Here is a 27,351-nt window from a genome sequence, read left to right on the forward strand (position 1 = left end):
CACAAAAATATTTCTTATTTACAGAACGCATTGGTGATTTCACTACACCTTTGGTACGCTATAGATATGACGTAGCTGCACACCTCCCCAGAAAGTTAGCTACACACCATGGCATCACATACTGAAACGACTGTGATTGACCCGATTGGTACAGCATTTTACTAGTCGGCTGTGTTTATGTAATTGGCTGTAGTTTTGTCTAGCTTGTGTGAGTGTAGCCATATGCCGTATTGTCATTTTCACAGATTTACCAGTCCGTGTGCAGACACTGTGATTTCCTTCTTTTTTGTGTGTTGCAGTATTTTTGGTATCAGTAACTGTTGTTTAACATTTATTTGCTGTAACTGCAAGATGATCTGATTTGGTTCAGCCGCAGTTATTTAAGAATACACAAAGACACTCAGCCCAGCGGTACAGACACACCACCGCTACTAGCATTTAGCAGTGACACAGACACACCAGTATAAATGCTCACAATGGTGAAGCTGGTTTGGTGAACTCTGTCAGTGCCTTCTGTGGACATGCCCCTAGCGTAGGGGAGAATGTTGCACATTTTTTATTTGCGATTTCAAAATCTAATTTTACGTATTTGCTGATTTTTCTTTGTTCCAGTCTGCCTGGGTCGATAATAGTTTTTCTTTGGTGTGACAAACTCGCAACACATATTTTGTGACAGCTTCAAAGTTTTACATCCTACATGTCCTGTGTGAGTCAAAGCCTCTTGAAATGATACCATTGGTTAATGAGAGGAGAGTGTAGTACAAGATTTTCAAAGTTCTGTAAACGCTGTGTATTGTTTCCCTGCCACCATTAGCAGCATTTCTTCTCTGGTCTCTGCACACTGAGCGAAAACTGCCCTCATGTCTCATTTTTCTCTAAATTATACACCGAACTGTAATTGTGTATGAGTCACTGGACAAAAAAAAGGCTCCTGTCGCTTTTCTTTTAGGTCTTGGAGCCCTGTGTACATATTCATTTTGTGTTGTTATTTAAAAACTCTACATTCTTCTGGCTGGTAATGACCCTATTTTAAGAACCTATGCTGTTGTGTGCAGTGTAATATTTGCCCTTTGTTCTCGTTCATTATAGCACTTCATGAAGATGCATGCAGAGAAGAAGCATAAGTGCTCCAAGTGCAACAACGGCTACAGCACAGAATGGGACCTGAAGAGGCACATAGAAGACTGCGGGAAGACCTACCACTGTACATGTGGCTGCCCCTATGCGAGCAGAGCTGCTCTACTCTCACACATCTACAGGACAGGTCATGAGATTCCTACAGAACACAGGTATGCACGTGCACGGCCCAAATAGAGTTTAATAGAAATCTTGCTGATGTCAAAACATGTTTTTGACTTTTTTTCTTTCTCTGTCTGTTGTGTTTCTGTGCAGAATTCCCCCTGTCAAAAAGCGAAAGATGGAGAAACTGTTAAGTGGTTCTGAAAAGGTTAGGACCAATGATTCAACCTTTCCGATCATGCCCGCTACTAAAGAGCTGACAGAGACTGCTCTACCTTCTGATACAACTGTTTATATCCAAGACTCGGTGAATCAGAACTCCAGCACCCGTAGGAGCCTTCCAAAGTTGCTCCTACCAAAGCCCAAGATGGCTTTGGTCAGTGTTCCTGTGATGCAGCTGGCCCATCTGCCTGTCCTTCTTCCATCTACAGAAAGTGGGGCACTGAGGTCTGTAGTTCTTGCAGTAGACAGCCAAGGCTCAGTCAGCACCCTCCAGCTCCTGCCACAAGCCACGGGAGCAGTGGTGCCCCAGCTTGATGCTAAAAGTTTGGGTTTCAAGGATAGCATGCCTACTTCCCGCTCAAGCCTGGGGCCCATTAGCACGGGGGTGCAGGTCAGTCTGGATCCTGCAGGAGCGGAGGACGCAGCCAGCGGCATGGTGGGACAGCGAGGGAGGAGCACCTCCACCAATATTCAGACGGACAAATCATACTTGTCAAAAATGCCCACCGGGGTGGGGGTTGGGGAGGGAATAGGCTTGTGCTCTATGGGTGAGTCCTCAGTGTCATCGTGCTCCCAGACAGACATCAGTGTTAGTGCCCAAGTCCTCCTGCCAGTCAGCGTCGAAACCCAGACGTTCTTCTCCCGAGCCAAAGCCACGTCTTCTATCGGAGCTCAGACAGACAGCCAGTGCCTGAACCAGATTCCTTGCTCCTCTTCATCTGTGCTCCCGTTCAAAACCAGGCAGACACAGACATACTTTGCCATGCCACAATCAGAGGAGAAGGCTCAGGACCAGGCCATCATGTGCTCTGACCTATTTGGCAACGACTCCCTCAGTGTCTCCACACAGACCGCTCTGGACATAGATGACACCCTCAGTGCTGCAGGTGGCAGCATATACGAGGACTCAAAGTCAGCAGGGAGTATGTGCTTTGGGGTGCAGACACATGAACTCAACACAAACAACATGGCGGACAACCAGACCCAAACAATGACCTTGTTAAATGACCTAGAAAACATTCTGTCTGACAGCATGTCAGGCCACCAGGTGCTCACAGAGGCCTCGGCAGGCTGTGGGTCAGGTCTGGGCTCTGTTCAGGAGCAACACAACGGCATAGATTTTGATTTCGAAGAGTTCCTCAGCGCTGTGCACATCCAGACGCAGACAGAGGAGAGTGAACTCGGAGGACTGGGTGGCGACACGCCGCTGGAATCTCTGGACATTCAGACTCAGACAGACTTTCTCCTGATGGATGAACTGGACCAAAGTGAAGGACCAAGTCGAACCCAAGCCAGCGACCTGGAGCTATTTGACACTCAGACTCAGACTGACCTCAATTTCCTGCTGAACGCCGGAAGCCACATGCCGTTGAGCAGCATCCTACGACATTCGAGCTTTTCTATGAGCACAGAGTCCTCGGATACAGAAACGCAGACCGATCTCCCTTCATTTGCCACGGGTCTCTCCGCTCAGACCCCCGTCAGTCAGGGTGAGCATGCAAGGCTACTGAACAGCACAGAGACGCAGACTGTGACCAGCCAGGCGGAAGGTCTCGGACACCTCTTCCTGACCAGCAACGAAACACAAACTGTCATGGATGACTTCTTGTCAGCAGACCTGGCGTGGAATATGGAGTCTCATTTCAGCTCTGTGGAAACCCAGACATGTGAGGAGCTCTGTGCTCTATTTCAGCAGCCAGAGAAACCCAACAGTTGAAGCCCTCTTAGCGCAGCTTCCTAAGCCTTTGCAGTACAGGTTTCTGATATCTGCCTCTACCTATAGGAGGAATGAATCAGCTATGCTGTCCTCCGGCGGACCATAGTCTTAGCAGTAAGAAGTCTGCGACAATGTTTTGACCATTCCACTGGGGGCATCATGTCCAGAGCCTTTCCAGGTATATATCCTGACAGCTTGGCTGCACTTTATTAGCTCAGCGGGCATGATTTATCATCTCCTGTGACAGTTTACATATTTATTTGCACATAAAGTAACATTGGACATGTCTTGTCTGAAATGCCAGTTTACTTGTATATTCCAGTGTATAACCACTGTGACTGGTTTCCACTGTTTGGTCTTACTCGCAGTTTAAAAATGACAACATTTCATAAATGTTAGATCTGCACCTGAAAGGGATGACATCTTTAGCTGTATGCGGCTGTCATGGAAAGGCTTGTAAAATTGTTAACCCGTATGACAGCTTTCAAATACTGCATTTAAAACAATCGCATCTGGACTGTACAGTATAAAATATTGTACTTTTGGTTTGTGTATTTCTGAAATGTGCATGAAGCCTTCTCGTGGTCAGCAGCACAAAAACATCAAATATCAATTGTGTGCTTGTGCGTCTGATGGCTGCCTCTTTAACGTTACCTTGTCAGCGTCAACAAGATTATAAACTCTGAAACGCATCCTGCATCTCTGCAGCCGATGGCAGACATGACCAGAGAACCAGCTTGGTTTTTCAAAATAAAACCCCATAAAGCCTTCCAACGGTAAACAAGGCATTTCTCGAAGCTGTTAAGATGTATCTCTGAAATATACCGTTACCCATACAGACGTGGCACAAGTTTAAAAAAGAAAAAAAGAAATGTTTATGTTTGTCTCATGTTGCACACCTTTCATTGAAATGTGATTGTGAAGTCTGATGTCGTGTAAACACTTTCTTGTGTCTGGGCTTCTATAGCCAAGCAGTCGGTTCGAGTCAGTAAGCAGGCGAGGCTGTCATCGTCTTTGACTTATTCATTAGCTGGGTGTAAGTGTATACAGTAGCAGTGCTCTGTCCCAGTAACGTTGCTGTACAGAAACAGTGAATTAGATCTAGGATTACCACAGAGTTATTGTATGTATTCACAAACCTATTTTGACTGAAAGGAGTTGTCCTGTTGAATATCAGATTTTTAAAACTTAATATTTGGGCACAGCATATTAATTTTCCTTTTTTCTCTCTCTCTCTTCTTCAAGTGGCTATATTTAACATTTTGATTGTGTTTTTTTTCCGTTAGGTTTTCATTTGTTGGACTCGTTTACCTCAATGGCACCGCAGAGTGTTCTCCTCGGGAACACGGAGCTATGGGCCTTCTTTTATTTGTTCACGTTATTACGCCGGTGCCTTAACCCAAGTATTAACTTGAGTTCTGTTACAGTTAATTTGCTGCTTTAAAGTAACGATCATATTTATATTAGAATATGTTTTGGATCAATTAACACACACTGAATAACTGTCCGAATCCTTTCAGTCTCTGCATGTTGAATCCGTTCTGTATCGGTGTTTTCACCGCGGTTGCATGAAATACTGGAATGTCCCCGTTCATTCTCCATATATATATTTTCTGTTTTAAACCTTTATTCTGTCACATGAAAATATTGCTATGCATCAGTTTATTGGAGAGAACGATTTCGATTCCATCTCACTACTTTTATGGACAGGTGGTCGATGCTGTTACGGTTTATAGATGTTTGTGGAAACTGAAGAATGTACAGAACATGACACTGTGCCCGACTATAACATGCTCGAATTTCTTTGGCACCACATCCAACTTGTTTGAGGATGATTGGGTGTTCAAAAGGTTTTTTTTGACACGTTCAATTTCAACATTTCTTTTTTTATTCGAGTACTTCTAGTTTGTGATTCTTGATATAGCATCGCTGCTCCCCGGTGGTTTAGCGGAGCGGGGAAGCGCTTTGCTTTAAACAGAAGTATGTGTAGAAACGTTGTTCGGTCTCCAGTGTCAGTTACAGTGCTTTATTTTCTCCCCGTGGGGAATGCATGCAGATATTTTTTTCCAGCACAAAAATATTTGTTTCTTGCAGAATATGAGTTTCTGTTGCCTATATGTGTAGAGGTAATGGTTGCCTTGATTAATTGTTGTAGCTACACTACAGATGTTGTTAATAAACTGCTGGAAAGAGTAAATTGTGTTGCTTGTCACTTGTTCAATAGCAATAAGTAAAAGAAAAAACACTGCATTTAATGAAAAGAAAAGCAAACAAACAAGTAAGGTATTCAAGTAAAAGGACGTTTTCAATGCGTTGGTAGTGGAACCCTTTTTTATTTTTGTGCTTTTTTTTTTTTTCTTTTAATTATAGAACAATGCATATCTGTATAATGTTGTTTCCTCTTTTCACATTAATGCACAGTTGCATCCTACTGACTGAATCCTTTTATTTTACACCAACATTCAGGTAAGACCAATGTCTGGTATGTTAACACTGTAGCCTTGACAGAATAGCTAAACAACAGCAGTAGTAGAAGAAAGCAACAACAGTATCCCAGTTTAAACAGGATTGCAGCAACTGGTTTGTCACAGTGTATTTACAGATCTCTGCATAATACTGTTTTGATAATACTTAAGCAATGCAAAACTCAGACCCCCCATCCACAATCACCAACAATCACTTCCTGACTGATATGAGAGTGAGATCATATCGAGCAGATGCAGCAGTTTGGCCAGTGTTTATGTCATGTATAGGCACAGTGAAGTTGTTCTGACAGAGCTGGGTTTTGTAGTGGAATTTAAAAAAGCACGGCAGACCCACGGCCGGGCTTATCGCGGGGTCGTTGCTAGGTAACAGCAGCTGCAAAAGCACTTGAAAGAAGTGGTCAAAATAAAACAATGATCAATATACAGGTTAGCGTTTCAATACTTTGTTCATTTGACCGACCTAGTTTGCTATTTTATTAACATGCCACATATTAGAAGTATTCTACAAGTGGCTATTTTGATGAAGTTACAATGGAGTGAGTATGTTAAATAAAATATGAGTCATTTTCTCATGGCTGAACCTGAGAATTTCTAATTATTGCACATTTTAATGTCATCATCTGCCCCCCCCCAGAGGTCTCATAGCGCTCGACAGCACACGCCGTTCTGTTCCTCAAGAGAACAGGCAGCTGGGGTGCATGTGAGGTTGTGCGATTGCTCGTGACAGGCTCTTGCTCATTGAGTAGCTTGCGCGGTGCACTGTGTCAGGTTTGGGAGACGCAGGCACTTGATACCTCTTGGGGACAGAAACACTCACAGCAGAGAGGAACTGAGGGTTATGCTGACATGTCTGGTGCTTGGAGGTCAGGGCTGCAGAGTAAACGGGAAGGTCTGAGGTAGCAGCGGCGTCCGCTCTTCTCGTTCCGCTCTTCTTGTCCAACACGAAACAGCTTTCCTCTGAGGTCTCTCCTTCTGCAGCCTTCTTGGGTCTGCAGAGATGGCCGTAGACTCTGGGGTTCAGATGCGGTGCTTTGATAGGCGGTAAAAATGTGAAGTTTCTAATGGGAACCACTGTGTTGTTGGGCCTGTGGCTGTGTTTCTGAGCCTTCGTGTGTGTGTTCTCTGAAACAGAATATTTCGAAGGCAGATGGCGAGGCTGCAGAGGAGTCCCTTCCTCCGCTATCGTTTCCTCGAGGAAGAGATGTGCCGCGTGCCTCTGCATGACATTGAGAACAGGCCATTTTGTAGCATCTGGCAGCTGAGCTGTCACCATCGTTGGACTCCAAAATCCTGTCTGCTGGTTTAATTTCTTTAAGCTATGCAGGCCTGCGATGCTGGAGGAGCTGTCAGCATTAGAGGGGGTTGGGTCAGCAAACAAAGGGGTCGGATTGTCAGCCTCCTTCTGCTTTGGTTTCCTGTATCTCTTCTGGGTCAACAGTATGCAGCTCAGTGGAGCAACTCGGGCCCAACCCCAGACCTGTTGCAACCAAACAGAACAGAATGTTAGAAACAGTTTTAATATGTTGAAAACAAAAACACAGAGAGTGAATTATGCATGATGCCAAGTGAGAATCGTGTAAGTAGACCAAGCTTGTTGAAGCAGGTAAAGTAAAGGTGTGATAAATAACAGTAATGAAGGAAAGTCAGGTCCAATGTAAACACCAGAAAAGATTGTTAGGTCATTTAATGGAACGGAGCCATTTTTAGTTTCCTCTCCAACTTCTGCTTTTGCTGCTGTATTGGTAGCAGTATAGGTAAATCCAACACTATTATCTGAAACATTGATGTACACATTTATGAAAATGTACAGATGTGTGACAAATTAAAAGAAAACCAACTTGAAGTGTCTTAGTAAGGTGTTAGGCCACCACAAGCCGCCAGAACAACTTCAATACACCTCGGCATCGATTCTCCAAGTCATTAAAAATTTAATCGAGGGATGGAGCACATTTCCTCCAGAAGCTATACCGTCACATTGGTTCAAAACCTCCAACAGGTGTTCAGTTGAGATCTGGTGATCAGGCTGTAGCATATGATTCACATCACCTGTCATGCTCAAAATATTGTGCTTTATAAATGTGGGGGTGTTGTAGTTCATTAAGAGATCATTCTATCTGGATAGGAATGGTTCATAATAGAATAAAGTTGATCACTTAAAGCATTTCTTATGTTGTTTTCCTGTGTTTGCACAAGTGGACTTAAAAAATGCTCAAAAAATACCCCCCACAGCATAATAGAGCCCCCAACAGTTCAGGTTTTTTTCCTTTAACCTCTTAAGACCTGAGCTCTTGTTTGATATGCTTTTTTTTAAAAAAATTCTCTTTACTATTTAATCCGATCAAATAGCAAAGAGAAATAAAAAATATAAAGAAAGTAAAAATAAATGTTAAAAAAATATAAAAAATATTTTGTAGAAAAAATAAAAATAAAATATAATAATAATAATAACAATAACAATAATAACAACAATAATAATAATAATAATACTGTGGTAATATAATCCAAAATGTGATGTCCACTCATGTAGACGCCAGGTCTTAAGAGGTTAATTTACCATGTATCTATAAATTATATAACTTTCCAACTGTTTTTAAAATGTGATATCGAGGAGACTTATTCAAGATCATCGTGTGCAACTGCTAAAACCTGCATAAAGGCAACATTAATTAAACAGAGTTGCAGTAAGAAGATATTCATTTACTCACAGCTTCTTCCCAACCAGAGTAACAATGATACTCGTGTGGCTCCAGTTCTTTCTCGAAGCCCTCCTCGCTAACATCTAGAAGGGAATCAACATGTCTCCTCTCTGCTGTCCTGTGAGGTTCCTCCTCAGCTGTGTCCTCCTGCGCTGAAAAGTCCCTGTTTGCTCCATTTACACCTTCTTGTTTCAAAGACTCCATGATGCAGTCAGATCCTCATGGAATATATTACCTGTAATATGTATGAGAGTTAAACACAACCTTTTTTGCTTTAAGCGTGAGAAACAACAAAAAACAACAACTAAGAATCACTCACCAGAATAAAGCAAGCTGGATCCCTGTTGCATTTTAAGCAGCTTTGCATTAATATTCCCATATCAGAAATCAGCATTCACACACACACACACAACAAAAACAAACTAACTGGTCGTCTTTTTATCTGGTTGACAGTTTTCTGCTGCAGCGGTGGAGGAAGCGTTAAAATGCCTTCAGAGACGAGCTGCAACGCCGTCGTCATGGTAACCCGGAAAGGCTGCAAGCGGAAGCTGTGACGCGACATGGTAGGGGGGCGTGGTAGTGTAAGGGGGCGTGGCCTGGCGCTGCAGGCTCCACATGGCTTTATGCTATATGTGAGTTATGTAACAGTTCACACGGTGCCCAGCGTAATCCCAGGACTCACACAGCAATTAGAGGGAACACAGTAAAAAGGAAAAGAGCATCACACGGCTTTCCAGCATCACACACACAAAAAAAACACACTAAATGCTTTTATATTGTTCTTAAAAGCGCACTTGCTTCATGTGAACTCTGGGTGTCCTGTATGATAATAACACAGTGCAGAGAAACAAAAAAGGAAGTCAACTGGTTTGTGGACTGTGGAGGAGGAAACCATTTTGTCATGTAGGAACGTTCACTTCTGCACGTAAGCACATGCAAGTGAGCCGCGAGAAGACCCGCAGCGCAAGTCCTGCACGCCGCGATGGAAACAAGCGAGGAAGGTACTCTCTTTGTCTTCCTTTTTTTTAGTTTGATTTTACAGTGAGGACACACTAGATTCTACTGCATGCACTTTATGCAATAAAATCTAAAGTGAGCCTTCTGCAGATGCAAACTCTCACTTTATTGCCGAACAACAACAGCTTGGTTTATTGGTCCACAGCTGCCGAGTGTCAGCGTGTGACGCAGCCGGAGCACCTATCCGCGGCAGGGACACTGACACCTGACCGCTCCGTCTGCTCACCCCGCCGGTCGGCTCCTCATCACGACCACTCCGGCTCTGCAGTGCAGCGACTGTTGCGTTTTATGGAAGCGGAGCCTGTGCAACCCGCCGTGGTCATGCTGCCCCCCAAGAACTGCCTGCCGAGGAACTACAGCTGCATAGCGGGGCTGTTCGGGAGCCTGGCGGCGGCGAACCCGAGGCTGGAAGATGGGGAAGAGTTTGACATGATGAACGGTACGTGCGAGACCACCGAGAACCCCGTGGTGGACGAGAGACCCCGGGGCAGAGAGATTTTCCTCAAGCCCCCACAGAGCCCCAATCTGCGCAGGAGGTGCAAGTCTCTGCCGACCCCCACAGAGAGAGCAAAGTTAGAGATCTCCCGCAGCAGGAGTCCCACCAGTCAGAAAAAGGTCCGCTTTGCCGACTCTCTGGGCCTGGAGCTTATTTCAGTGAAGCACTTTGATGATACAGATGTGCCAGAAGTGCCGGAGCGCATTTTGGCTAAATTACCCAAAGGAACCTTTCACCTCAACCATTTGGACACAAAGTTCCCCCGGCCTCCTGCACAGTCTATCTTCATGGAGCTGCAGTTTACAAACCCAGGCACGCTGCCCGGCTTCGAGCAGAAAGTCAGGGAGGTGAAAGTGATGCTGGAGAGCGTCGAGGCGGATGAATTCAGCCTCTCCGGGTTTGTGCGCGTCTTGAATCTGGCTTTCGAGAAGAGCGTCTCTTTGCGTTATTCTCTGAACAACTGGATCACGTTCATGGACAGTTTGGCCTCTTATGTCCCCGATTCAAGCGACGGTGTCACCGATCAGTTTTGTTTCAAGATAGTCATGCCCACCTACCTGGACAACGGAGGCACGCTGCAGTTTGCAATTAAATACTGTGTCGAGGGGGAAGAGTTCTGGGACAATAACAATGGGAACAACTACAAAGTGCGGCACCACCGGTTCAAGATGTCCCCTCCTCGGGAGTGGGAGAATGGATGGATTCACTTCATCTGAGATTTGCAGTGGCACATTGTGTGCGTAATTTGTGCGTAATCGAACCCCGGGTACCTTACTTATGACCGTAGCCTGTTTAAAAAAGAAAAAAGGATATTTTTTTTTCCTGCCATTGTCAGCTGCACACATGCTGTGACACAGAAAAAAAATAATTTCCCACAATATTTCAAACAGTTGGCCCGCTGTGATAGTAACACATTGAGTGTTTTAAAAAGTGCAGTTTAAGGCTGGTAGGTTCCCGGTGTTGGGATGCTGTGAGATATTTTGCCTTGATGTCAGGGCTCTGTACAGCTTGTGCCCTTTGGGAGGGCATGTTCACGTTATGTAATGTAAAAACACGTGCCACGGAAAAACGTGCCGGGCATTGCCAACTTCAGGCATCACTGCTCATTTCGGGGGGTGGGGGATGCTGTAAATGTATTTGATGGCATGGCGTTAGTGAACATTGGGTTTTGCATGAGGGCAAACATATCGACTTAACGAGAGGCAGAGAGCATCACTTGTTGGCTGGTGTGGACCCCAAACAAAGCACGTAGCAAACTCCTCTGCAGACTGAGGACAACACACACACACACACACACACACACACACACACACACACACACACATGTCTTACCTATTTCACAGGCAGTAGCATGGGGAAGGTTCATTTATTTAATATTCAATGCATCATTTCCTACTGTCATGCAAGTAAAAATGCCTTATTCTAAGCCATGAAGTAGGAAGTTATATATTGAATGTTTGTACAGTATTTTCTCCATTAAGCCTGAAAAGAATAATGCATTAGATGGTCAACCTACATTTTGAAACAATCCAGGGACACCATAACCTCATAAACCTGCCTTTTCGCCATTGGTTTGCATCAGTTTGGTTTGTTTTTTGCTGAATTGATGTAAAAAATGTGGCATATTCAAAGACTATAAGCTAGTTTCCAGAAGGAAAAGAAAATCTAAATTATAACTGATTATTCCTGTAGCATTCAATCACAAAGGCTGTGTCTATAAGCGATGGGATTCAGCTCTCTCATGCTTCGTGGGGTTTGTTGTTTTATCTGAATGGGCTCCTTCCACGTGCAGATTCGATTTCGTTGCTGTCTGAAAGGTTAAATTTACCTCAGATCGTTTGTGGACCTTTTCTTCTTCAGGTTGATCCGTATAGAGCAGATGTAGTTATTTTCTGATACAACAAACAGCAAACTTATTAACATATATTTTCAGATTTAAAAGTCAGTGCTCATTGATTTCTAAGGTTTTCGTTAATGCGCTCTGTCCGTGACTGTGTTTAGCCAGTAGAGGTTCGCGATAGTCATCACTGTGCAAGAATAGTACTGCTCCTCACACATGACCAAAATGGCTCGAACCACCTCCCTGGCACTCCAACCGTCTTGTTGTTGCTTTATTTCTATACCAGACACCTCGACTGATGTTATACAACCAGCCACTCCTCTTGCATCTGTATGTTTTTGATTAATTTAGTGGTGAGTCGTCTTCCAAACCCACTCCTGTTCTTTTTTTTTAGTCAGTGAGCAGAAAGTTGAGACTCCAGCAACTAGAGCAACAACAGGCAGGGTGCTTTTAATCCTCCGCCTGAACATCACTTTTGACTTTGTTTACATCACCGTGGCCTCAGAGAGAAGCTCTCCGTTTAATGAGGCCATCAGGTCGGGATGTGGACCATTCCTGTAACCACTTAGTATTTTTTGGAGCAGCTCCACTGTGAATCCATCAGTCCTGTTTGTCTCCAAATATGACACGAGGACTGCGATGATGTTAAATTAGTTCTGATGAGATGAGAGAGCCATCAGATCACATTTGCTACCATTTCACTGAGCTTTCTCTCATCTCTTCATTTACATACTTATAAAAAAAAGCATGGTCATGGCAGAGCCTACTGTATGTTATGTTGATAAATCACTGAGTATTTGCATTTTGTCTGCTCTGGTCTATGTAAACATTCAAGCATTCATGCAGTGCTGTACCAGAAAGCACGAATTTACCTGGCTGAGGTGGCTGGTGCGGGTACATAGAGATGCATCAATACCAGATCTGTTCTATTGGACAACAACGTACTCAGTTTTAGTCTGATAGAACACACCGCTGCTGGCTTTGGTGCATCCCTATGCCATGAAAACAATGAAGGGCTTCTGGTCTGATTCGATTCTCACCTCGATGTATACATAACCGTTTGCATCCGAACTCACTGATATATAGATACGTATGTATGTACATGTGTTAATGTTTCATATTGAATGTCTTCCTATTACTGTTCTGTGTTCTGTGTGTTTTGAAGCATTTTAAAAGCAGAATAGAGAAGGTATGAACGGTCCAAGTTTGTGAAGTTCTAAAAAATTATTTATTAAACCAAACTCCTTAAAGCACACTTAACTTAATTAAAGCTGTCTTCGAGAACAAATAAGGCTAGTGTTAGAATTGAAAACGTTTTAACAAGAAGACGTAGATTTACCAAAATGTGAGCAGTGTAGCCGAATGAACTGTATCTATTGTGTGCACAGCTACAGGTGTACGCTGCCTTACTAAGCTGAGAGTTCACTTTGGGAGGGAAGGAGGTGTAAGAGAAGAGGAAGATAGCAGGTGCTTGTTTGTTCAGCGATAATGCGATTGCAGAGCATGTCGACTCTGGACAGTGATGAGCGACATATCGGCACAGAGCTACACTTTGGTGATTGATAACTTTTTGCATGAGCGACTTATGATTGTAGCTGTGACTGAGCGGACTCGGTCAAAGCAGGTCTGATGCACTGAGACGAGGGAACGGGGTTGTGATGTGAAAGCTTGTTCTGTGAATAGCTACTAAACGAAAATGTTTTCCATTCTTTGTCTTATTGTAATACTCCTTTTTTCTCACTATGTAAAGTCACTTATGTCTGTTTTTTTTTTCTTTGCTTTCTTGTCAGTGAGGTTTTTGTTTTCTGTAATTCCTATGCAACCCTTTTTTTTTGTAACATCTGCACTGTGAATTTTCACCATATTTGCATGTACGGCTGAAAAACACCTTTTTACTTTTCTGTTTAGGTTCTAACCCATATTTTGTTAAAACGATGGTTAATAAAAGCATTTGTGATGGAAACAAAGCGTTCTGTGGGTTCCTTGGGCTAACGTTCATCCAATGTAATCTCTAAAAATAAGCCTTTATTTAATTTTAATGTGTGTCTGGCTGCTGAGCGGTGCACGTCTCAAGGTGCACATCTGATTGGCCAGCTGAGCATCTCCTTTGTCAAAGAGCTGCTGTTGGTTCCCATTCATGAAGCAGATCTATGCGCTGGGCTGTGGCTGTCGCCATTGCAGACAGGGCTCAGGATGTGTCCTTGCAGTCTGACGCCGCACCCGACTCTGTTTATGAAGGGGCGGAGTTGGAGCTTGAAGCAACAAAAGGTGCATCAATAGAAGAATAGAATAGAATAGAATAGAAAAATACTTTATTTATCCCAGTCTGGGAAATTACTGTGGTACAGCAGCAGACAGTACTATTTAAAAAAAATACAAATAAAATAGGTGAATAAAATAAAATAAATAAATAAAACAACTGTAAATAAAATAAAATAAACAAAACAACTGTAATAAATAAAACAACTGTAATCTGCATTACTGTATCAAGTAAGAGCTGGACGAACGCCAGTGAGCAGACAATAAAAGATTCCATGCACAAACGAAAGCTGTAGAAAATGGAGCAAATTGGACTTTTTTTGTTGTTGTTTTTATTGTTAGTTACACCCCCTTACGATACAAACTTAATGCAGCTATGTGATTGGTTTTCCATGGATTAGCTGTTAAAACTTGGCAGGAATTTAATGTAAAGAGCCAAATATTCTTTAAAGTGTATGATCATTAAAAAAACATCCTCACACTTCAACACTATATATGATCATGTACACTCATGCATATTTAAGTATGGCTCTATTTTCATCATACACCTGCTGTTCTGTTTATGTTGTAAAGTAAATTGGTCAACAAATGCCGGTATATGATCAGGCTGCCATCTCTTTACTTCCTCCCTAAATGACACTGGTATTTGTTCTCTGGAAAATATAAACCAATTGGAATCTAATTAAAGCCAGAGGCTCCAGAGTCCATCGCCTAAGCCTCCTAATCTTTCTTTAAGGGAATTAAATAGCTGATAATGGCACCACGTGATTAAAAGTAACATCTGACACTTTCATTAGAATGCCAATGAATCAAGTGGCTTAAATTAAAACGCTGTGCGTGAGCAGGTAGGTGTTGTGCGTGCTGTGTATGTACACATGTGTATGTTGTGTGGGTGATGTACCGCAGGGGCTCGGTGTCAGATTTGGAACATGATCCTGCTTAATCTTCATGTTAACCCTCGGGGAGCGATGACCGAGCTCTGCTGGCCCACAGTTAAAACGAGTCAAGCTTTGCTGACTGACGCTTGTGCCGAAGGCTCCCCGACGCTTTGTAGCTGCTCCGCAAACCAGCTTAATACTTTCAAGTGTGAATCCATATGGCCAGTCAGTGAAAACCTGCTGTGCGACTCCAATTTAATTCTATGATTAGAGCTGCTTGGCGGCTTGCTCCGAGTGGAACATCACATAATTCCACAGAACGCAGATAAAGGGAGATTCAAACATCCATTGTCAGTAAGTGGTGAAGCGGGAAATTAAGACGTTTAAAGGGACTGCGGTGTGGCGCATTTGTCTTTTCTGGATTTTATTTAACTGAGATGCATCAACGTCAATCATTTCACGGCGAAGTTAACTTCTGGCATGGGTGTGTATCCTGTCACATGTAGAGAGAGAGTGAGAGAGGAGGAAAAAATAGAAAACACAGCATGGGTATCAGCAAATTGCATGAGGCTGTTTGCATAATTACCAAGCAGTGGTAATCAGGCAACATTGTCATGCTGTGTAACAACAGCTGCTTACATAACTGCTGTGTTCGTGTGATGATGACATTCTGATTGTTCTCTCCCTCAAGCCTCTGACATTATTAGACTGCAGACCCACCGGCGTTTTCATTCCACCTGCGCCGCTTCTCTCACCTCAGCCAGAGTGCGTCCTTTGGGTCTAATAACGGGGCCACGTCGATGCACACAAATAGGTTTCATGATTTCGGCTTTGAATAATTTATGTGAGTCATTCAAGAGAAATGCTGCCCGATGAGATGCTGACTCAGGCCCCAGTGTAGGGTCCAGTCATGTCCTGGTCTCAGTGACCACCAGACCTGAATAATTCATTAGATAAATGATCTTTGACCCTCTGGAAAATTCATTATGCTGCTTTGAGGTGTCAATTCTCACAGCTAACCAAGGCGGCATCCCTGTTTCTTTGACCACAGGTGTTGCATTCGTCCTCTTAACCATCTTTTACCCTAAATCCCTGCTAAACGAGCTGCTTCGTATAAATTCCAAGGTTGAACCAGGTGTGGCAGGGGTCAGATACAGACTTTTCTTTTCCTCATTTCCTTATTTTTTCATTTCCCACAGCCTTTCCTTTCTTAAAATGTATTTCTTTATGTAATATTTTTTATTCTAACACACAGTTCTATTGCTGCAGCGTGATGTTAATATGTTCTGACGTCTGTTGCTGGAATTTTAATGAACGCACATGTCAACCCAGTCAGGTCAGAGGTTAAAGGTGCACACATGCATCTAAATTTAAGTAAAGGCTTCACATGTGATTACATCATTTTTGAGCTTTTGTAATAATTCACAAAGGCGTCCTAAAATATTGATAGAGATGGCAGCCTTAGTCCTGAGTTCTCAGTAGAAGTTTCCACTGTCAGAAAAAGGTTTGTGTTTATGAGAAGAAGAGAGAAAAACGAGATGGCTTGTTTCGCCACACACCATATATAGACATGATAAAGGAACTACGCTAAGTAGGAGAGGCTCCATAGGAAATACTTTCACAACAAGAAAATGGCCTTGTGCCACAGCTGCATACCACACTTCAGCCAGATACACTGACATCATTTATAAAACCACATCTTCCACAGAAGCAAAGGCTTGACCCTCTTTTTTTATGTACTGCTGTATTTCCACCGACTTAAATGATGTTTTTCTTATTATAGCAGCACACAATGTCTGGAAACTGCACAGACTACTGCAATGCTCCCTCTCATTTTTTCCTGACATTTTGCTCTTGTGGATAATTGAAGTTGTATTTGGAGTGGTGTACTTTAACTAAAACACAATAGCTTTACAGTAATGTCCTCATTGTGTGTAGGGTACAGTATAGTGTACATTGTGTTCTGATGTCAGGTAGGGGAGGAGATAAGCTGATGCCCTGTGGAGAAAAAGGTGAAAATTTTCCATCCCTCCCTCACAGGAGGAACCATTCAGGTGTGAGAAGCATGTTGTGCACACACACACACACACACACACACACACACACACACACTCACACACAGCCATGATTTACTGTGCTAGAAAACAGGCTGTGGTTGTGATTGTTTAATGTTTGTGCTTCCGTGTTGAGTGATCGTGACTAAATTTTAAAATTAAGATCAGTAGTTAGCGTCAAAGTTTATCAGCTGCTATTAGCGCTCAAACAAGCTGGGTGACAACCAGTAAAATATCAATCAGCATCACGGTTGTATGGTTTGGTTTTTGCCTGTCAAATGCAGTCATGTTCAGTATTACTGTTTCAACAAAGCCTTGTTCTAGTCTGGCCCAGATGCTTCTGGATATTGGGTGGGCTACCCTGCGAAAGATGTTATTTCATGTGAAGCAAATGCAATATGTCTGACATTGAACACTGAAATCAATTGAAAGAATCCTGAAAAGTGGTAGTCTTGTCCATTGCGTGCATAATGTGCCTTCAAAGAGATGTATAGGTGGTCCTCTCAGTGTCTGTTTAGTATGCCGCTCATCTCCTTCTAGGCCTCAGAGGTCCACCAAAAGCTTATATAATAAAACACCAAAGCTGTGTTTTATACGAGCACAGCTGGAGTTATTACACCGTGGAATATGACTCTGAATAAAACAAAAGCTACGGCATTACATTTACTTCATCAATTTTACATTCCTGTCTGTTTCTTTCATTCTCCTCTGTTTTCGTTTTGAAGCATCACTACGCTCGAGATTTTATATGCAAATGAGTTTCTTATTTGCTTCTCATACATTTACTGTTGCTCTCCAACAAATGAAATGCTTCTTTGTCATTTCTTTTCCTTATTTCGACCTCACTGTCCGCCTTCTTCTGTAATCTATCTGGTATTCCAACGACGCAATAAGCATTCAGTCTGCTGCAGACACAGTAAATTTCTTGCACTGGCACCAGTGAAGAACTCTGGGCTAAAGGCACGCTCATAAATAATCTACTGATCCAGACTATTTCCACACTCTCATGAGCGCCTCTGTCCTAGGAGGAGCCGCAGAAAGCTTCACGCTGACAAACAGGTAAGAACAACAAGGTATGCACTTACGTAAGAACACACTTTGAAGTAGAAATGTATGGAAAGGCCATATTTTAAGAGGAGATAACCAGTGGAACTTCAAACATCATCAGTTTCCTGTTGACAGATCTGCTCTAAAAATGCCCTTCCTACCATACCGTGATCACTTACTCACTGAGGACACAGGATGGATTTTCTCTTTAGCTAATGCTGGTGACGAATGCAAGTTTTTCAGTGATTTATGTGAAACTGTTTGACACTGAGTCACAGTGCCAAGAATGCAACCAACTGTGATAGAAAACAATCTGACCGTTTTACAGATATCAAGCTTTCACAATACAAACTTTATGTGGCTAAAGGTATGCAGACATTTGAACAAAATATGCTGACAGATGTCAAATGCAATCCAATCCTGTTAAACATGCTGCTGCAATAGTGTCTTGATTTTGAAAGCCGGTTGCTGGAATTTGTTCCCATACAGCCAGAGGGGCATTAGTCATGCGCCCTGCTGATGTTGTGATAACAGCCAGGTTCACACTTTGTGTCGGCTCACACTTGCCAGCGTGTCCCAAAGGTGTGAGATGGGGTTGAGATCAGGACTCTGCGCTGGCCAGTAGATCCTGCTGCACCAAACCAAAAAAACAAAAAAAATGCTAAGCTCATTTTGTGCTCTTGCAACTCTTGTGAACGTCAGGGGTCTCAAACTTAACTTACCTGGAGGCCGCTGAAGGTAGAGTCTGGGTGAGGCTGGGCCGCATCAAGTATTCCCCCAAAAAAGGGTTTCAAGTATTCCAAAAAAAGTACAAGTGATCCAGTCTTCTCAATCTTTGCTAATAACAACTCAGAACATGAAAGGTTCTTCAGAACATAGGCTGCTCCTACCTACTCCTTGTTGCCAGAGACTTGACAGCGCTTCTTCTTACACAGCTGAGCCACATTTGGCATGAGGGAGGAAACAATTGAGACCCTCAGTATGGCTTGAAGATGCTCATCATTAAGTTTAGACCTGTACTTTATTAAAGTTCATGGTGGAGAAGAGCTTTTCACCCAGATAGAAACAAACAAACAAAAAAAACACATTAGCACTGGGTGACAGGGTATATTTTCCCTCCACTCAGTGACGCTCCCAAATCACGTTTCAAGTGACTAACGTTGCTAATTCGTGTTGCTGTCACGAGTCTGAGCTATAGTAGCCCCACAAGTGATAAAAAATATAAAACGCCCAGGGCAACGACTCACGCAGGTGCTCGTGAGAAAACGTGCAGACCGCTCTAACACTGAACTTTGATGTGAAGTAGGGGGCCACAAAATGTTGTCCGGCGGGCCTCAATTGGCCCATGGGCCACGAGTTTGAGACCCCTGGTCTAGACCATCTTCCCTAAAATTATGCTAATAGAATTTATTTATAGTATAGACCACAAGTACACAAACAAACAGTATCTGGACCAAGCTGGTGGTTGGATGATAGATATATGAAAGAGCAGTGGCAGCCTGATGCTTAATTAAGTAAAGTGAACAAGGAAGGAGGGGCTGATTTTAGGGTGATATAAAGAATCTAAAAAAAAAAAAAGAATGGACTGGAGCCAATAGGTGTGGCTGAGATGTGCTATGAATGAAAAAAAAACATGGATGTAGTTGCTTTTTGAGCTGGGCCCTGGTGTGTGAGTGTGACTCTGTGTGAATACGAGAGATCACAACAGAGAATTTGCTCAGCAGCCTGAGGAGAAGGTCACCCTTAACAATAATCAACAGGGCTAAAAAGGGATGCCTTGTGCGTCTCCCCAGTGAGTCTGTGTGTAACAGGAGCCAGAGTTGCCAGCCTGTCTCTGGCTGTGTGTCGCTGTGTATGCTCAGAGGGGTGACTTTAGCAGGCCATCACTGCCTCCTCACCTCTGTCAACCCTACAGGGATGCCATGGGCAATTTGTCACAGGGCATGATGTCACTGACTCCCACCCCCACCCTCATTTCCAAATGAAAGCCCTTTCTGCTGTTTAGGAGCACGGCGAGGCGCGTGAGTGATTCAGCAAAACGTGACCGCTGTCAGAACAAATATTTGTTATCTTCCTAGTGCGCGTCTCTTCCTGCAGATGGGTGCTGGAGGTTTGAGAAGCATCCAGCTTGAAGCAGCAGCCATGCATAAACGTGAAAAATATTGTAAGTTTGTGTATGCATGCATATCTCTGTGTGAGAGAGTGCTGTGTGTATATTTAGGTTGCCCCTTCGCCGCGCTTCTGCCTTATGGTAACCTGAATCGTATCCTTTTCACCTTAGTGGCTCCATCTCTGTAAACCCTGTTGCCTTTGGCTGCAGTGCACTCACAACAGGTCTTATAAAATAATTATGTTGCTGCACTCTCACACACCTCTCTGTGTGTCTGGCTTCTGCCCCGAAGCACTCTCTTCTGTCTCTGTGATTCTCTCCTGCTGACACTGGCAGGTCACATGGAGTGAAGGTGTGACTGGACATGCTGTAGTCTTCTTTTGCCCCTGACCCTCAGCTCAGCTGCTGATAGACACTTCACTCTCCACCCACAAATGTGTAGGAGAGTGGCTGCCTGGGCTGCCTAGTTTCACTGTTAGTGCAGCGTAGCGTGGTTCATACTAGAATAACAGACCGGCTAAGTCAGAGTAATCCAAGCAGAAACCTCTGTGGCTGAAAAATGAAGCCAGCGCAGAGGTGCCAAAAACTGTAGTTCCTCAAATGGCCACTTGAGACTGGCTCCAATCCCCACAGACCATCCATCCATCCATCCATTATCTATACACCACTTAATCCTCACGAGGGTTGCGGGGGGGCTGGAGTCTATCCCCGCTGACTTGAGGGTGAAGGCAGGAGACACCCTGGACAGATCACCAGTCTATCAATTTTAGAATCACCAATTAACCTCAACATGTTTTTTGGACCTTGTGGGAGGAAGCCAGAGAACTCGGAGAGAACCCGGGGAGAACATGCAAACTCCACACAGAAAGATCCTGGTGTCCTCACCATCATGCGAACCGGCGACCTTCTTGCTGCGAGGCAACAGTGCTAACCTCTGTGCCACCTTGCAGCCCCCCCACAGACCATCCCTGTTAAAATGTAGTGAAATAAGCATGTTTACAACGTGTTGCAAAAATTATTTTTGGTCCCTATAGTGGATTTCTTCATTCATAACAAATTTGCAGGGAGGGAAATTTTCTATAACTCACCTACTTAACTTGTATTAAGGTTTAAAGTTGTGCATAATTAAGGGCGTGGATGCTTTGACTGACAGGTGGGTGCCGTCGCAGCCCCAGAGGCCTGCCGCAGCTCCACTTACATTCCACCTCTTTGCTATTTTTGGATTAACTGGGGGTTTGGAGGAGTCAGGCACTGCTAAGATGGCGAGGACTGTAGCCACCACACTGAGCTTCAACCCCGTTTTGCAGATAACTTATGGGTGACGTCACAGAGAGTTGCATCCCTTCTCAAGATCAATTCACCACCTTTTAATATGTTTCTTACATCAGTCATTTAAAATGGAATTTAAAACATTCCCTTAATGCATTTCTCTTTTTTTCTGTCCTGTTGCAGCCTCATTATGCACTACACAAGGCATCATATAAATAACATGATCACAATCATGATTTATTATCATTCTGAACTGCAGATGACACTGCAGTTTTGCACAATGCTTTGCTGTTTTGAGGATGGATTGTTTTCAGCACGTGCACACACGAGAAGTTCGTCTGTGTGATGAACCGAACTGATCTCTTCACGCATGTGTGCACTGAGGCTGCATATGGTGACTTTTACTCCTGAGGACTAAAACAAACTCTTTGCTGCCCTCTCCTGGGCAAAGATGTTAAAACAACAGTGATGCTTCAAGCGCTTTAGAGAATACATCACGCTAAAGGACACATACAGATTTAAGTGTCTTCTGGGAGACAGTTCATAATATGCTCCCATGTAAATCCTATATTGATGACTCACAGCCTTCTGGTTAATATCTGTTAATCCTGTATTTCTGTTAATATCGCAAAAGCCACGTTTGCTTCTTAGCACAATACAGCACTCGCACACTCAGCCAAATCCTTTTATAAGGGTATAAATCCTCAGTGCAAATCAGGTTAATGAACAAGGCTTGGTTGGTGCCTCATCTAAAGGCTTGTGTTCTTGCTCGCAACCTCTAAATGTGTCTCATCTGTCCGGATGCTCCACAGGTTAGAAGATTAAAGAGAACAAAGCCCAGAATGTGAGGCTTGCTGGCAGCAGAGAGGCACAGTGTGACTGACCCCGTCTCTGGGGCCCAGTCATCAGAAACAGCATCACTGCCTCCATCTGTCTGAAGAACTGTATACTCTCTCCTCTCTTACCCTCTCACACGTCACACCATCTGGTCTCCTCTAAACTATTTTCATATTTGTGTGTGTGTGTGTGTGTGTGCGTCTAACACAGCCATACAGACACGTTTATGTGCCCATCAGCGCTGCTCTCTTATTTCACCAGGTGTGCTAATCTGTCACTTCCCATCCTCTCTCCCTACATCTCTCTCTGTGTCTGTGCTTTTTTGCTTTCATCTCTCCAAAGGCTCCGCTGTTGCCATGGTGACCTTCTTGCTTCATCATAGGTGAGAGCCCAATCTGGCGAGGTGAACGGGCGGCCATACCTTGCAGATTAACTACACCGACGCCGCCGTTTCTCTTCTCGATTAATTCAAACAATGAGGTTCGCGGCTAATTCATCACAGCAGCTGTCAAACATGGCTGACACTTCCGTGCCACGAGGAAGAGGTTTTGGCAGGAGATGAGTGGACGGCTCATGATTTTGGCAGCGCTGTCTGTGTGAGAGAGGATAGAGGAGGGCTCTTAAGTGTCCTCTGCTCTGTGTTGTTTCAGCTGGGCAGCCTCGGGGACGGCGGCGAGAGATCCAGAGGGGAAGATTTCCTCGGCAACACAAACAGTAGACAGACAGACAGATGGACGGCGCTGCATCCCTAATGACACAGAGTCTTGTGCATGAAGATATTGGACCTTTCATTCTGTAGGTTTTTAAATAAATTCAAGGCAATAATCACTGGATATGAACTGTAAAGTGACCCTAGAGTAAAAGCAGTTTGAAATATAAGCAGCAAACTGAAAACCCTGTTGCACAGACAACAGTGAGCTTTGTGTTTGTATTGATGCCCTTCAGATGCAGCTTATGTGTGTGCTTGTGTGGACAACAATTCCCAACAGGTCTGCTACTCTGTGACTGGGGCCTCTGCTCGCGATAACAGGATGATTTGCATTTATGTATTCCTGTAATACACAAACTAGAGGAGAAAAAAAACACAGCGGCTGTGACTTATTGTTGATTCAGAGCCTCGGGTCATAGCAGCCCTCCATCAACAGTTGTTATTGTTCACACTCAGTGGCCTCCGCTGGGCTGCTTATTATTGATGAATTCATTCAGCGGAAGCAAGAAATGATGATGAGTTTGCAGCGTTCGCGTTATGTGATTTTACATTTGTAGGGCTGTCTGGCTGAAGTCAGATGTTTTCCATTACAGTGCAGTTTCCCCATAAACAGGAAAAATCTTGTTTCAGGGCAGAAACGCACACACACAGACAGACACCCGTAACACACACATACTATTTATTTAAATGGCTGCACTTTCTTGCTGTGACACAACGATTGGGTAAATTGATATTGTGTGATTTTTTTTCTGTCTCCACAGGCACATAAGATGACAACACAATGGAAACTAGGTGATTCATATGGGTGACTGAACATCATTACCCTTTAGATTAGAAAGGAGCACAGCGTGTGTGTGTGTGTGTGTGTGTGTGTACTGTGTTGCTACTCATCTTATGGGCAGGGCTACAAGGTGGCTCGGTGGTTAGCACTGTTGCCTCGCAGCAAGAAGGTCGCCAGTTCGTGTCCCGGTGAGGACACCAAGGAGCTTTCTGTGTGGAATTTGCATGTTCTCCCCGTGCAGCGTGGGTTCTCTCCGGGTTCTCCAGCTTCCTCCCACACAGTCCAAAAACATGTTGAGGTTAATTGGTGATTCTAAATTGTCCGTAGGTGTGAATGTGAGTGTGCTTGGTTGTCTGTCTCTAAGTGTAGCCCTGTGATAGACTGGTGACCTGTCCAGGTGTCCCCTGCCTTGCCCTAAGTCAGCTGGGATAGACTCCAGCCCCCCGCGATCCTCGTGAGGGACCCTGCACCTACTAAGCTGTATACATAATGGATGGATGGATCTCTCCTTGACCTCACGGTGTTTTCCTTGTAGGTCAGTCGTGCTCAAGAAAAGACATTGGACACCTTTTTTTTTGTTTTGGACTACTGCAGCACAACCTGAGATTCAAAACCAGGAACTTATGGTGACTTCAGATGGTTCATCCACCTCTATTTACATATCCATGCTGCATCTTCACTTAAGAAAAACTGCTTTCCGCTCTGCTTTTTTCAGGTAATCAATTTATTTTTCTTTCTTTTTTTCAAACCATATATGGCTTTAATATAAAACTGTCAGAGTTTTTAAAAATCCTTAAAGGAACACATAATCTTGCAGTTTTTCTCCAAAATCTAACCAAAAATCGATGATTTGGGAGATACACACTTTCCACTGGACACTGGATTTGTTTTTAAGCTCACCAACTTTACCAACTTACTACTTCTTGAGCTTTGTGAGAAGCATAAAGACTCTTTATTTGAAAGTGAAACAACTCAGACAATCACACAATCATCCACACTGCAGATTAGAGAGTTACCCTAAGTAGAAGTACTTCTTGGCTACCGTTAACATTTAACCAAACCTTGATGTGATGCAGTCATGCTTTTTTGGGCTTAAAAGTGAGGCTCATCCCCGAGATGTGTCTGTGTAAAATGATTCATGTGCCCATAAGATCCATCCATCCATCCATCCATTATCTATACACCACTTACGTCCTCACCGGGATGCAAATCTGCGACCTTCTAGCTGCGAGGCAACAGTGCTACCAACTGCACCACCCTGCAGCTCAAGGAGAGATGTGGAGGAAAATTCACGAGAATATAGGAAAAGACAAACACAGTGCTGAAAGAATCCCACTGCTCTTTCACTAGGCTACACGATCATATATACACATAGTGCTGCTTTAAATATTGCTGCCTAACTCCTGGCTGATCCAGAAATGGGCAGCAATATGAAGCCGTCCCATGATGCAGCACCCACCGGTCACTCCCACGCCTTTAATTATGCAATACTTTAATCCTCAATACAATTCCAATGGGTATATAAAAGTTTACCCCCTGTAAAGCTTGTCATGAAAAGGGAAAGTAGCAATAGAGACCAAAACCATTTTTGTACCAGACTCTAACTTGTTTATTTCTGCTGTAAAGTTGGATTTTTTTAACATTGGGGTCTATGGGGATCAACTTGCTTTTGCAACCAGCCTCAAGTGGCCATTTAGGGAGCTGCAGTTTTTGGCACTTGCACATCAGCTTCATTTTTGTTGCTGTTTGATCATGAAGAGTTGGCACTTGGAGACGGCTGGTTTTGTAGTTCTGAACAACAGTTTTCATAAAGAAGAGTCTATTTTTATCATGTATGTGATATGAGGTAGTGCTGAGCGTTCTTGTGTATTTAAACATACACAAACTTTTTTTTTTGGTATCATATCTGTGTGTTCATTCCTGGATCTATCTATGCAAGATTACAATAAGAGCTTATTTCCATGTTTACTCAGCTTTTTGAGTAGTGAATACAAGAGAACCAAGGACTTTTCCCCCCATTTTTCTTTTCGTTCAGTAAAACATACAGTTTGACGGCGAGTGCATTTACCAGCTCAACAGCAGGAAATTAGTTAATTCATTGCAGAATGAATGACAGGTCGGCACATTAAGGCTTTGAAATGTTTGCATGTGGCACCAGCAGGAAATGGTTGCAATTATACTTTAGTAAAAACAGTCAAAACCCTGTCTTGGCTGTGCATGCAGGAGGCCAAGCAAGGAACAGTTATTATCTACAATGTCAAACAAATTATGACATTTAGTTTAGACTATTCCATATTTGGACACATGCACAAGTGTGTCTCCATATTTACGATCGAAGCTGCAATAACTTGTCATGTGCAAAGCCAACCGTGTTGCTCAACGGAGACAATAAAATGCGTCTTTGAGTTTGGGAATCATGTTAAAACTCATCACCGAATCATCTTTCACTACAAAGCGCGTGAAAGGGAAGTTTGTAGTTAACGTTCTCGGCCTCACGATGGCAGCAGAGCGGCACGGCTGGCCCGATTCCTCGGAGCGGTGGGGGACTTAACAAGGAAATAAATTGTAACCTCATCCTCTGAGCCTTTGAGGAGTGTGGTAAAAGCGCTGTGTAAAAATGCTCCTACTGGCTCCCCTCCTACCCTTCTCTCTCCCCCTCTGCTCTCTCTCTCTTTCTGTCTTTTGGGGAGGGATTGTAAGGACTGCTGCCTATTAACGAGAGTCTGTGAGAGAGATGTGTTGAAGCGAGGCCAGCTCAGCTCTCAATCTGAAGAATGTGTTGGCATATACAAGGGGCGCCACTCAAATGGAACTTTAATTCATTTACACAAAACCCAGAACAATCGTAAAAACAGACCTCACTGCCTGGAGCGAACAGTTTAGGTAATCAAGGCTGGAACACAACTTCCTCCAACCTGAGAGTTCGCCTTTCTATAGGGGCTTTTCTTGCAGTATATTTTATACATGGACGGCCTGTTGGCGTGTGTGTGTGTGTGTGTGCATGATAGTGGCTGTATGTGTGTCAGATGGTGGAGGTGGGCTGTGAATGAGCCTTTGATGTAGCCTGCCAAGTTTCCCCTGTGGACAGCAGCTGTTATGATAAACACGCTGTCTAGTAGCAACAGATCCTCCCAAGATGGTTCCCCACCCCTCCTCTCCTCTCCTCTCCTCTCTCCTCTCCTACTTTCCCTGTGTTTTCTCCCAAAGGCTGTGTTTAATGGAAGGGAAATGAAAACAATAGCAATGCCAGTCTGCGGGCCAGCAGACGGATCTGCCAACCTGACAGTAAGTCAGAGAGACTGCGAGCGAAGGACTGTGATGCATCAAACGCGGTCCAGACGTTGTTGTTTGAAGGTGCTTCCACTGGTGGGGTTAGGGCGAATTAGGGAGATTGATTGTGCATGACCGTCTATATTATTTATCAAGTCAGACCGAGAGCAGAGAGGTGGTGAGGCCTTATGGGGGAAATGCTGAATGATGCTGTTGATGAACTTTGACGTGAGACACATTTTCACAGAGGTCGTGAGATTTATTTTAAATTATTATATTATCATTAGTAGGTCTATTTTAGTCTACGCTGACAGTCAAAAATAAATATTTTACTCACTCTGACCTCGGACCAGTTTATAGTATTTCTCAAAAGTAATAACATAATAAAATGTACAAGACTGCACAGCTACCACTGATTTTCAAA

General features: G+C 43.6%; 3 protein-coding genes across 3 annotated transcripts; 2 read left to right on the top strand and 1 right to left on the bottom strand.

The window, feature by feature from the left end:
- Positions 1-697: 697 nt before the first annotated feature.
- On the top strand, positions 698-5,375 carry LOC103366901 (ATM interactor-like). The gene is made up of 3 exons (XM_008294764.1): positions 698-706; positions 1,090-1,289; positions 1,393-5,375. Exons 1-3 carry the CDS (start codon positions 698-700, stop codon positions 3,176-3,178), a joined length of 1,995 nt encoding a protein of 664 aa, XP_008292986.1. The 3' UTR covers positions 3,179-5,375.
- A 235-nt stretch (positions 5,376-5,610) lies between these two features.
- On the bottom strand, positions 5,611-8,852 carry cunh16orf46 (chromosome unknown C16orf46 homolog). The gene is made up of 3 exons (XM_008294758.1): positions 8,680-8,852; positions 8,370-8,595; positions 5,611-7,141 (listed from the first exon to the last, which is right to left on the bottom strand). Exons 2-3 carry the CDS (start codon positions 8,562-8,564, stop codon positions 6,338-6,340), a joined length of 999 nt encoding a protein of 332 aa, XP_008292980.1. The 5' UTR covers positions 8,565-8,595; positions 8,680-8,852; the 3' UTR covers positions 5,611-6,337.
- Positions 8,853-9,329: 477 nt separating this feature from the next.
- LOC103366895 (protein phosphatase 1 regulatory subunit 3E) lies at positions 9,330-13,676 on the top strand. Its single transcript, XM_008294757.1, has 2 exons — positions 9,330-9,361; positions 9,523-13,676. Exons 1-2 carry the CDS (start codon positions 9,343-9,345, stop codon positions 10,587-10,589), a joined length of 1,086 nt encoding a protein of 361 aa, XP_008292979.1. The 5' UTR covers positions 9,330-9,342; the 3' UTR covers positions 10,590-13,676.
- The last annotated feature ends 13,675 nt before the right edge of the window (positions 13,677-27,351 follow it).

This window comes from Stegastes partitus, unplaced genomic scaffold (genome assembly GCF_000690725.1).
Source record: "Stegastes partitus isolate 25-593 unplaced genomic scaffold, Stegastes_partitus-1.0.2 Scaffold992, whole genome shotgun sequence".
Taxonomy (NCBI): Eukaryota; Metazoa; Chordata; class Actinopteri; family Pomacentridae; genus Stegastes; species Stegastes partitus.

Excerpts from the sequence above, each read along its gene's own strand:
- LOC103366901 (XM_008294764.1), top strand. Across the intron at positions 1,290-1,392 it reads GAGATTCCTACAGAACACAG|AATTCCCCCTGTCAAAAAGC; the intron begins GTATGCACGTGC and ends GTTTCTGTGCAG.
- cunh16orf46 (XM_008294758.1), bottom strand. The coding sequence starts at position 8,564 with ATGGAGTCTTTGAAACAAGAAGGTGTAAATGGAGCAAACAGGGACTTT. Across the intron at positions 7,142-8,369 it reads ACTCTGGTTGGGAAGAAGCT|GTCTGGGGTTGGGCCCGAGT; the intron begins GTGAGTAAATGA and ends TGGTTGCAACAG.